Below are 11835 nucleotides of genomic sequence, written 5' to 3'. Positions count from 1 at the left end.
TCCTCTGTATGGTTTCCTAAACCATGGTTAACAGATGTAAGAATATTCGTGTGACCGTAGAAGTGTGGAAGTTCTGGAAATTGGACCACATTAAAATGCACGACAGCATGCACTTTTACGGAGAGTACACTGCGAGTACAGATTTTAATTGATCGGTCGTAAATGACTTGCTATTGTTTTTGTGCTTTCCATGTAGCAAAAGAAGTTTTCTCATATGCCTACCAAAGTGTCCGGGATGGTGCGATTCGCCAACGTTGCGCTACATGCATATAGAATTGCCAGAATTTCCCTTAGCGAGTGAACGCAGTCCTCAGTTGATTCTTCGACTACAGAGGGTTTGTCATTTTCACCCTGTTTTTATTGATGCAAGCTTGTCATACCAATGATTATGTTTATCAACAATTAGAAACCCTACTCTACCGTGGAATATCGCATAACGGCCGGGAATGAACATGGAATATTCGATGTTGGAGTGACACGTGTTGCTGGTTTGTACCCATATCGTTGTGCCGTTGTGGCATTGGGTAACCTGCAATATCTTGTCCAATATTTTATCTTTCAGGAGAGCTGAGAGTGGTGAGTCCATTGTTCTCGCCTTGGGATGGAGCTTTGACGATCGAAACGTCGCAGACATCAACTTTCACGGGCAGAAACCAGCTTTCCATTATGACCCTCTATATATCAGTGCGAAAAGACCCGTTTACGTTGACAGATTGATAGCTTCGTTGTTTCATTTATGTCGCCAGTTCCGACTGTGGTTTCAGTAAATGAAATCAAGGTGCGAGCATTTGTTCATGGCATCTTAACCCGCATTATAGAAGTACAAACGTTTTGTGAATTGGTTTTTTAGTAGTTATCAGATATCAGTCTGCGGCGTTGCGACGAAAAAATAACCATTGTCGAAAATGTGCCATTTATATTTTGGATCTGCATATCTGGAGTCCCGATTACGCCCATGCTGCAATGCTTTCTCCAACTCAATTGTTTCAAAGCTTGGATGTACAGTGTACACTTACACTGACTCAAGTTTTCTTAATCCAGTCACCATTACCGATTGCACTTTGGTCAACTTGAGAGAATTTCCGTGGTTCCGTTGACGCGGTCTGGGATTTTCGGAAGAATATAAATTTCAAGACCACTCCCAGATTGCTCAACCATAAGTTCTGTTTCGGTGAACGCATATACATAGTGCCCGAATCCCCCGAAATATTTCTAAAATGAACATTCAACACGGATTTTATGAATTTAGTAGCGTTTTCGAGTATGAACATGTCTATTACGTCACAATAATCATTTACTGAAGGAGTGAATGGTGCTGCATTTTGTTGAAGAATGACGCATTGCCGCTGTACTGAATTCGGGAACATGAAGAAATCTTGGTTTCGTTGGCTCTCTAATAGTCCAGAGTTCACTTTGAGGCAGGAATTGAAAGTTAATGCTCTGTATCCGTTCACGGAAAGCGATGACGGTATTATATTTTAAGTATTTCAATTGCAGTGCCAACGGTAGGTTTATAGTATACCCTACGCCAGGAGCTCTATATGAAGTGAAGCTGGGCCAAAATTTGGGGGGGGGGGGGGGATATTGCATTTAACAATTAACTTATCATGTTATGAATATTTTTAGGCCATGACGCTGGCATACTTGATCAAGAGCAGACCAATTTAGTGGTGTCATTTTTGGTCTGCCGCACTGGCGCGATATCAGGATAAATTTCTAAATGCCTATAAAGCAAATATTGGATTCTTGGTTTATTGTTGATTTTAAATAATCGATTCTGATTAATCTTAGCTAGGGTTATTGCAGGGATATCTAGAAACTAGATATCCCTGGGTTATTAACATATCTTGGGAATCTGAAAAGAGGACACTTTTTCCAAAATTTCAGAGTTACAATACCGGAGAAAAATACGGAAAAATTGGTAAATTTACTCGAGTTTATAGTTGGTTGACTAAAAAAAGCTCGTCTTCCTGGCTCAACTCCTGAAAGACGCGCCGGGCCATTAATTCAGCGCTGATTTCCTATATCTCTGTCCAATTTTCACATAAATTGAATCGAAATTTTCAAAAAAGAGGAGATTTGGGCGTCCTCCGAGGACACTTCTAAAAAACCGGATAAATCCTCTTCAAAGACGACGTATGGTGAGATTGGTGACCCTATCTTATCGGATGTGTCCCATTCCCATATGTAGCAGCTTAGAATCCTTAGGCAAAGGCCGTCGATTTGACTCGCACAACGGCCTGGCTGAAGATATACCTGAAAGGGCTTACCGCCAACAGATATCCAGAAAGTGAAAGTCTTGCATTCCAGCTTATCACATGGAATATTTTGATTCGAGACTATACGTCGGACTGACTGGCTTACTTATAAGCGCATTTGGAGGATTTGGTTACTGGTATCAACGGCAAATGTTCTCCAACGAACTCTTCGACACATTCTTTATCCTGACATTTCTCTCGTCCCTCAGGTAACTTGACCATGACCAATGACCATTAACCGCGGTGCACACACATAGCAGACGGAAATAGAGAAGTATAATGTATTTACAGGGGCAGATGTTTTTCGATATTGATCACGCATAGCGGTGTCAATGCCACGCTCTCGTATACCTCTAACGTCGCTATATCTTGACTACAAAATGCTATTTATATCGTCGTTAACACTGTTTTCACAGGAATATCTCACACTGCAGTCAAAAAAGAAAAGTTGAGATTGAAAAAGACGGCGAACATTACCGCTTTTATCTCGGTAGTATCCTAGTTTACAGCGGAAAAATTCACAATATTTACATACGATTGAGAGGACAAAGGAGTAGCAACGGTTCTACTTATTATAGGTTAGGATCAATATAAGCTGATTGTTTCTGTTGGAACATGAGGTGTTCCTTGCGTTTTTCGATATCAACTCGTCTGGTCGCCTCGCTTTTATGGCAGTTAATACATCTGGTAACCTTCAATATGATTTTTGCCTTTCGCCTTTTACCTTCGGATCCTTTCGATAATACTATCTTCCTGATCCTGTAGATTGTACATGTATGTACAATTATCAACACTTGTACTATATAATCAATGTGGTCGGTCGGTCTATCTATAACACATGTGGTCGGTCTATAGCAGTGGTTCCCAAACGGTGGGGAATTCCCCACTGGTGGGGAATTTCGGGATTTCTGGTGGGGAATAGACTCACTTCTGAAAAAATCTTTACAGTAATATTCTCCATTATTAAATGTCGATTCGAAATGCCGGCCGAATATTTCGTAGCTCATTTGCAATTCAGCGATTCATATTATCAGAGCCTCCAATTAGCGAGAATCGCCTGGATAGCGACATGTGATCTCCAGAAATGTTTTATTCATTTGTACACCATCATCGGTCACGAAACGTAGTGATAGAAAAATTATGATTCGTTGTAATAAGAGCTCATATTGCAGAGCATGTATTCAAGGGAGATCGTGGACTCGCTAATTGATAGCACATACAAATGAAATTACATATTTATGTTATTTCAAGTTCTTTTAGTATTGTGCGAAAGTGCAGTTTACGGCGGCTTATATATATATCGCACGCATTGGTTCGCCAACACCAGGAAGTTTATCTGACCCGTGTATTATTCGGCATTTACGTATGTAAATTGATGCTACCCCGCAACATTTGGAAAATTTTCAAACCCCTCCTATGTTTCTGTTGGCTGCGCGTCGGGGTAGATACATATATTTACGGAGGGGCGTTTAAGGTTACCAGTTCACCGCTGCGTTAATTTTCTTGTGTGTTGATCAATTTCGGGGATCTTAACAATCAATCTTGCAAAATCTTATTGGAGGTAGCATTTTAAAGGGTAGATATATGGATATAGAGATTTTAGGTGGGGAATGAAGACTCGGAATAAATCGGGAGTGGGGAATTAGGATAAAAAGGTTGGGAACCACTGGTCTATAGCAATGTGGTCGGTCTATCTATAGCACATGGAGCCGAAATTCTAAATTTAAGATATCTTTTCACTCGTAAATCCCTAGAAAGGGATCGAGGTGCTCTTGTATCCCCCGAAAGGGCACTATATTGGTGATGTCACAAAGAAAGACAGGCGTCATTCGATGGTGGCATTTTGAGCACTTTGCATCTCGGCGTATCTGATTTTATGGCATTTTTGCCTGTGTTTGAGTAGGTGATGCGTGTGTGACTGCGTGTATTCACTGTTCATTCACGAAATACCCCAAGACGGACATATACCAACGTAATTTTCTGACTGTTCCATTGTCAAAATAAATTTTGTGTTATTGTAATTTCATCCTCAGATTAATCCTGAACGGATACACTGTAGAAGAGCGACAAATCACATCAATGACGACAAATGAGTCTGAATTGAGGAAATTGGGAAGGATAATAGCTCAGCGTTTAAATATTAATTATTTCGACTCCGAAGATATATCCACTGGGTGAGCCACTTTCTTTATGGCATGTTTTTGTTCATAAAAAGATGAAGTATTTGATTACTCTGAAAAATTATATAAATAGCTGACCCGTGAGGATTTAACTATTTGACCATCATACTCTCTGTCTCATTTTAGTCATATTGTGCGACATATCAATCCACTGAAGCACTACAGAACGTCTACACCTCACAAGAAAACCAGCAAAACAGCACGGCGCATAAGCGTCACAAAAGCTACTTTGAATGCCTTTTATTAAATACCTGGAATATATCTATACAATACATATTTGCCGACGAATACAGCGCCCGTGAATTTTATTGCTGGGAGAAAATATATGGATTACCAATTTTGGCCTTTTGACCTTTTTTTTCTCAAATCGTACTGGCTACTTAATAAAATTGTTAGGTTACCTAATTTAAGCCTACACACCAAATTTGGTTCAATTGCACCCAGTAGCCGCATTGCTACAGGAGAAGAAAGTTTCTATTTATTATATAAAAACCAATGCTTTAATTATTTATTATAGTGATGCCCACCGTAAATACTATTTTATTGATAATCCAAATTTTTCGACGGCAATAACTCCGCTTCCACTGGTCGAAATTGAACCAAATTTGGTGAACATCGTTTCTATAGACAACCTAACACTTTCATGGGGTGAACAAAATATTTTCAAATTTCGTGTTATTTATTTTTATATAATAAATAGAAACTTTCTTCTCCTGTAGCAAGGCGGCTAATGGTTGGAATTGAACCAAATTTGGTGTGTAGGCTTAAATTAGGTAACCTACCAATTTTATCAAGTAGCCAGTAAGATTTGAGAAAAAATCATTTTTGAAGAGCCCTAATGTATATATATACAATTATACATACACATATTTACCGAGACTACTTTGGGGGACATTCCTGTTCTTTAAGCAATTAGGCGACAATGATCGCCTACGGAAGGAGAGAAGCCATGCGACTGAGAATCTCTTGATTAGTCATAAAATATCGATTCCGCGCGTGGTCACTGGTGGTTAGCAGCTTTCATCGCAGGTTCTCAAACTGCGCGGGGGGTGGGGCGTGAAGTCGGTTGACAGAAAAGAAGTTTTTTTTTCACTCGGGATGAGTTTAATTTGTGTTGAAACTTCCACGTTTCAACAACGACAATGGTCCTAATGTAATTTTACTACGATTTTTTATGTCACAGTTGCGTCGTACCATCCATACACAGATGTTAGATTGTAACTGACAGCTGACCTGATCAGAGGATGTCTCTGAATTAGGAGTAACTGGTGGATGCTTGTAGGTATTTGCTGATGGTTATATGGACTGCTTGTCAAGCATCTGTATGCTGCGTACATATAAAAGCACAAGATTAATTAGGAAATAAGATATTTTCTTATAAGGTCATGTCATATGCCATGTATAATATCAATATGACTTTTTAATCTAATAAACAAGAAGTGGGTTAGAACGTCGAATTATCAACTTCGAGTATACTCAATTACGACACATTTTAGAGAATGTCACGCTTAATAACAGGGTTATAAGTTATAACCATAACCAGGCCGTGTTATTTTTTGCATTTATTGGATAGCGGCATTAACGAACCAACCGCTGGCAAACAAAAAACGATACAGTAAAGAAATGAATGTTTGCAGGCCTGTGTATGGTACGCATTGATGGCGGTTACTTCTTGACTTCTGAGGCATATTGCACTGTATGAGTGTGTATGTTCAATTGTTCATAGATGAAACTATATCCCTATTGTCCAACAGGACACATTCTTTTAGTGATTGCACCATATGCTGACATTTTCATTGACAAGTTTTAAGAGAAATTATATATACGCATTGGCCTAAATGCAGCATGGGTCGCGGGTGTCGGCTGCATGAGGTAACAAAATGCCTAGGCATTGAGCTACATCCATAATTGCTGTATATCATTTACCACCCGGGTCGATCAATCCACAGTATGTCGTAAATGCAGATTTCAGCAGTCGAATTTGTGGCCTCGACCCTAAGATTTTCATTCGCATTAGACAAATTCCTTAGACGGTAGACCGCCGCCTTCCGAAGGGTTCACGCACCTCAATTTAGGAATTTAGCGTTACACGCTTGTTTTGTCGCTTCATGCAGGCTCATTTCAATACTTATTGACATTTATATCTAAAACTTTCATAAAAATCTATATTTTCAAAAAGCCTTATTTTTGGCATTTTAAATTTTTGATAGTTTTGGCATTTGGTTACCGAAATGCTAAAAATAACACGTCCTGATTATAACCAAGTAATAAGGTTCCGAGTCACAAGTCAATTTGACTTTTATAGTTTTGACTCTCGAGTTAAGTCGAGGCATTTTCAATTCACAACCAGATCAAGTCCGAGTCCAAGTCTTGGGGCAACGGGTCGAGTCTTAGTCATAGTGTTAAGACTCGAGTCCGAGTACAAGTCATGGTGTTTACTGTTCAGTATCTAATTCAAGTCAGGTTCAACTCGCTTCTGTGAAACTCTTGGGAGATATCGAAGATCTCGGATCTATATACTCATTTTTTCTCACTCTAAACATGTTTATTCAAACAGATAACAGACAGTTTTTGGGCTTATTTTTCGACTACGACCCGCGAATAAGTCATGTAGAATGTGTGGAGTCTTGCGGATTGGTCGAGTTATGCGCAATGATTCCAGTAGAAGTCGAGTCAATACACAAATTGGCTCGAGTACAGTCGAGTCATTTTCCACGTTTAAGAAAAATGACTCGAGTCATGTCGAGTCAACGAAAAATTGCGACTCGAGTCCTACTCGAGTTGAGTCATCACCCGAGTCATTACAACTCTGCTTAAGAACACATTTCACGGCAACCCTTTTGCCGATCACCTGCGACCCGTAGAGAAAAATGTCGGGCTGCCCGCGCCATGGTCGGGTATACGCTTGAGTCAAGCCCAAATCAAGAAATATACGGTAGTAGACACCAAAATCGCTGAATAAGTGAATATGTACATGCTACGTTCTACCATTGCACATAATTATTTTTGACAAAATACTTGAACGAATTTTTTTTCGCGCCTCTGCTTGATTTACCTCCAGCTCATAATTATTGCTCCGTGTGCATAGTCCGAATTTCATAGTTGAGAGGTCTCTCAACAGTCATAACCTTCCATGACATCAAATTAAGCGTTGGGACTACAAACCTTCTGGTTCCTCTTTTTAATATTAATTCGATATGACGATAAGGAGGGCGCGAAATTTTTCGCAATCATCAAGAGCGTCGTGTCAAAAAAGTTTGAAAACCACTGATCTAGAGCTACTCCCTGTTTAAAATTCGCAACTATAGAACTACAACTATCCATTTTTTTAAATCCGTAACTATGACTAGAACCAATAACTCACTTTTCAATACTCGCAACTTGAACTATGTTATCCTAACTACATTTGTTATCGCTTGTCCATAGTACGGGTATGACTGAAAAAGTATAGATGTTTCGATTAGCCTACTTTTTTGTCGATATTCATAAGCTTGGAGATTTGAAATTTGCTCGAATGGAAATACAGTACCACCAATGTCAAGGTCGCTATTTTGTTAAACATATCAAAGAAATGGGATATTCTATTACAATTTTTTCGTCAACACCTTGCTCTGATTGATATGAAAATATCTAGTATGACTCGCTTCAGTAACTCTTAAAAACTTTTTAGACCGCGACCAATATCTCAGTTTTATTGGCATCTCGCGATCATAGCCTTGCACATCGAACTAAAGTATTTCTAATGATAGTATGCTACGTTTTACGGTCATATGTGATAAAAAAGGTGCTGAAAACCATAGTTGTACGAAACACAGTTCTAAGTTACATATGTGACGAACATGATTTCAAGTTAAAGATCAATCGAGATCATTTGGTGCCGACCATTTTGACGACCGGACATATCAATATCGAATTGTTTGGCGAACCAACGACGGTCATTATGGGCCTGGGTTTTATCGCCGCCGATGTTTCGGCACCGCACTTTTGCCAAAAACTTTTTTCGAAAACTTCATATCTTCAAGTGTCCTGCTGGCTCCCCGAAATACCTGTGTCTAATAGTGCCGCACCCGCATATCGTAAACCCTATACTATAGTTAGGCATCCAAACGGTCTGATACAGCGTTAAGCGATACTAGGAATACACCGTTCGTTCACAATTGCGAGTTAGATTTATATGCAAATGGGGTGCGGCATTTACGGCCCAGTTGTTTCCCTTCCTCGACCCTATTCAAGCATTACCATCGCAAGTTACAGGAGAAGAGAACCCAATATCACACGAATGTTATCATAACAGCAAACCAATTTGTGTACTACAACACAACAATTTTCGTGACCAAGCCATATTGTCGCAACCGCTTTTCTGCGTATGTCGCTTATTAGATATAACCCATAATAATTAGTTTCGACATAGTCATTCGACTCCATCCATAGGAGAACGCGCGAGGCGCGAAGAAAATATTCGTTGCAAGAAATTTAGCCAATATTATATACATATTAAAAGGTCGCTCGGGTGTGGTCGCGAACCACATTTATACCCTTCACGACACATACTTTAAGAATCCCAGACTTAGGGGGCTACTTTATGCCATATACATTTAGAGATAGATTTATACCCAATCTTACATAAGTATTGTTAGAGTTAGAAGGTTGCCTATTAACAGTAGCAGGCGGCCTACAAGTGTGCTAAACTATTTATGAACAATAATTTTTTAAGATACGAAATATCTGTATTTGCACGCATGACATTATTGAACGCTAAATCACGAAAATTGGAGTTTGTAATGCATGCTATTAAAATGTTAATCAACTTGTCGATACATGATTGCGTGTATTTGCAGCGTGATGATAATAATTTATAACATGCGAAAGGCAGTAGGCAACCAAGAAACCCACACATGCGTTTCGCAATTATTGCCACTTCAATGTAATATATAGGTGCTCAGAATTAAATATCATAATCTTGAGAGTGCATCCAAACTTGTATAGGTTTACTGTCAGCAATGTGATAGCTTGATAGATATAGATAAGGTTGGAAAATGCTACATTTCGTTCAGTAAGGGACTCGCATCGTTGTTGGATGTAGCACATGAGGGATATCGGAGCCACATGTCGCGCAAATTGCATTAAACCGCGAAGCCCGTCAGTGTGACATCAATAAAGCTTGCTACCCTGGTATGGCGAGATAGCGTATACTGGTATAATCCACAGCTGCAACATCAATGGGTTACGGCCACAGGTTCTAGTCCGACCGAGGTGTACTCCAGAATTCCTATCTAAGTGTTGGAGATTTATCTAGGCTCCTCCTCGCCATCTCATCTGTGTAATGTAAGCGGTGTCTTATAAAGGCCGAGAAGTGGGCCATGCTACAAGTGGGCAGCTACGGAATAAAAACTAAGAAAATTGGCCTGGTGTTAATGACCAATGACCAATGACGATGGTAGTCGACAAACACCATGAATACCGCAAACAACAACAGCGTGCTACTAGGGATGGTGTGAACGTGAGGTTTACATTCGCTTTCTGTGTGTGAACCTCAGAAATATACAGGTTCACGTTCACAAACGAACCTCGATAGGTTCTGCACTGTGAACTTTTTTCATAAAGTCTATTACAATTTTCACTTCATTATAACATCTTTGGTTGAAATTTATTACATTTCAACTGCGGGCCACCCTATGCATGGCGCTGGCAGCATAAAAAATCAACACTGAACGAGCATGCACCTTGAAAATCTGGAATATTTTGCTTGCATTTTTTGTTACAAATGTTTGCTCGAAATATCCAGCTTTCCGTTTATGAATATTTAGTGACTCTCTGCTGTGTGCTTGACCCTCAATCACACAACATCAAGAGCGAAATAGACGACATGTAGTCAGCGAATGATGCTTATTCAATCAATCAATGAAATTGATATCGTTGTTTGATGTAAAAAATGAAGCAGGCTTACGGGGTTAATCTTGACTTCATATGTTTATTGTATCATAAAAACCAAGTCCGTGCGATTGGGGTGTTGGCTACAGCTGTATAACTTGTTAATGGAGTAATATCGGTAGCAAGTATAGAAAGAAACCCGTTTTATACTCTGCTCAATATCAACGTAGCAATACTCAGTCGCCGAATATATTGTCCCGTCTGGTCTAGACAGTTAAGGCGTATGCTCATTTTCCCTTACAAGTCCTCGTCGAAATTGTTGGCAAAGCGACGGAAGATATTGATTAAATGGGATTATTATAGCATTTGAGTGCCCCAGTTGATACATTTGGCGACGTTTAAAACGTCAATGTGTACTTCAGCATTGTGACATTATGTGGCCCGAGTCGTCGTTAGGTATCGTGTACATTAATATAGGCTACCACTTCATTGAAATGTAGGGTTGGAATTAGCAGTAGGGCGTCACGTGACGTCACGAGGTTCACGATTGCATTCACACAGAACCTTTCAAAAAGGTTCGCGCTCACACGAACCTGAACCTATCAGAGGTTCACACCATCCCTACTTGCTACCCTGGTAATAGTTTTCAAATGATCATCACATTCGTGAATTAGCCACCTGCAATGTAAGCAAGATTTGCAATTAGCGGCACTCTGGATTTTGACGCTTTGCCTCTTTTTGCAAATGTCCTATATGTCAACCCTCCGGATGACTATACAGTAGACACGTTCCAAAGTCTACATATAGCATGCATGCAAATTTATCTGTTCAATAAATTACGACTACAGCGCTTCTTGCATATATAACCTTTGATCATCTGCTATCAGTTGGTATTAGTTAATTCACCATACAATAATAATACGGCGCGAGTCATCAAATGTGTGCAAACGGATACTTGAATGCGAGATATAAAAGAAATGCCGAAGCGTCTGTTTTCAAAACCACGCAGTACTTTTAGCGTTTTATAACCAGTGTATGTTTATTTGTTATAAATACCTCCTCAGGTCACGTTGGTTTGGAACTGCTGTTGTGGATTCTCATGTCAATAGGTGGACTGGACTGGAAATGCTATGATTGTTGCACAAAAGGTATCACAAACGTTTTGCTGTAACTGCGCGTCACAACACAAAATGACGTTAAAACACAACAAATGAGTGGAATTTTCGGAATTATGTTCAGTTATCGGGGTAAAGATGCTCTTCTGTCCGGTTTTCAAAGCAATTCCACTCAAAAAAGTGATCCTCGCACATATCCTAAAATTACGTTCTACTTTACAAAATTGCAATATGAAAGAGTTTGTGGTTTTGCCCAAATCACTGTTGTAGAATTGAAGTAGTCTTAAACATAACCACTTGAACATGTAGTGACTTTAGTATGTAGTACAAAAGGTAGGAAAATATACAATACAACATGCCACAGACCGGGTATAGGCTGAACATGAACATGGTTTATGATGCCGTATCTAG

At 39.5% G+C, this 11835-nt stretch overlaps 2 protein-coding genes across 4 annotated transcripts in view; both read left to right on the top strand.

The window, feature by feature from the left end:
- LOC145455472 (uncharacterized) overlaps nt 1–1383 on the top strand; it is a 28593-nt gene extending 27210 nt beyond the window's left edge. The window contains exons 23-25 of the mRNA XM_080333447.1: nt 197–335; nt 407–488; nt 563–1383. Of these exons, the coding sequence (XP_080189573.1) occupies nt 197–335; nt 407–488; nt 563–717 (376 nt within the window). The 3' untranslated portion in view covers nt 718–1383. The remainder of the gene's footprint in view (nt 1–196; nt 336–406; nt 489–562) is intronic.
- Nucleotides 1333–4726, top strand: LOC145455479 (cation channel sperm-associated auxiliary subunit theta-like). 3 transcript variants are annotated; one of them, XM_080333456.1, is made up of 5 exons: nt 1333–1468; nt 2311–2467; nt 2675–2836; nt 4292–4432; nt 4565–4726. In XM_080333456.1, exons 1-5 carry the CDS (start codon nt 1333–1335, stop codon nt 4683–4685), a joined length of 717 nt encoding a protein of 238 aa, XP_080189582.1. In that variant the 3' UTR covers nt 4686–4726. The 3 variants fall into 3 exon arrangements, with proteins under 3 accessions (XP_080189582.1, XP_080189584.1, XP_080189583.1); XM_080333457.1 differs by having other exon boundaries at nt 1366–1505; XM_080333458.1 differs by lacking the exon at nt 2675–2836.
- The last annotated feature ends 7109 nt before the right edge of the window (nt 4727–11835 follow it).

Source organism: Botryllus schlosseri, chromosome 14 (assembly GCF_051294905.1).
Source record: "Botryllus schlosseri isolate E-star chromosome 14, Bs_hap1, whole genome shotgun sequence".
NCBI lineage: Eukaryota > Metazoa > Chordata > Ascidiacea > Stolidobranchia > Styelidae > Botryllus > Botryllus schlosseri.
Note: the sequence above shows the minus strand (reverse complement) of the source record. Positions and strands in the feature narration are given on the sequence as shown.

Excerpts from the sequence above, each read along its gene's own strand:
- LOC145455479 (XM_080333456.1), top strand. The coding sequence starts at position 1,333 with ATGACGCATTGCCGCTGTACTGAATTCGGGAACATGAAGAAATCTTGG. Across the intron at positions 2,468-2,674 it reads ACATTTCTCTCGTCCCTCAG|GAATATCTCACACTGCAGTC; the intron begins GTAACTTGACCA and ends CTGTTTTCACAG. Across the intron at positions 2,837-4,291 it reads AACGGTTCTACTTATTATAG|ATTAATCCTGAACGGATACA; the intron begins GTTAGGATCAAT and ends TTTCATCCTCAG.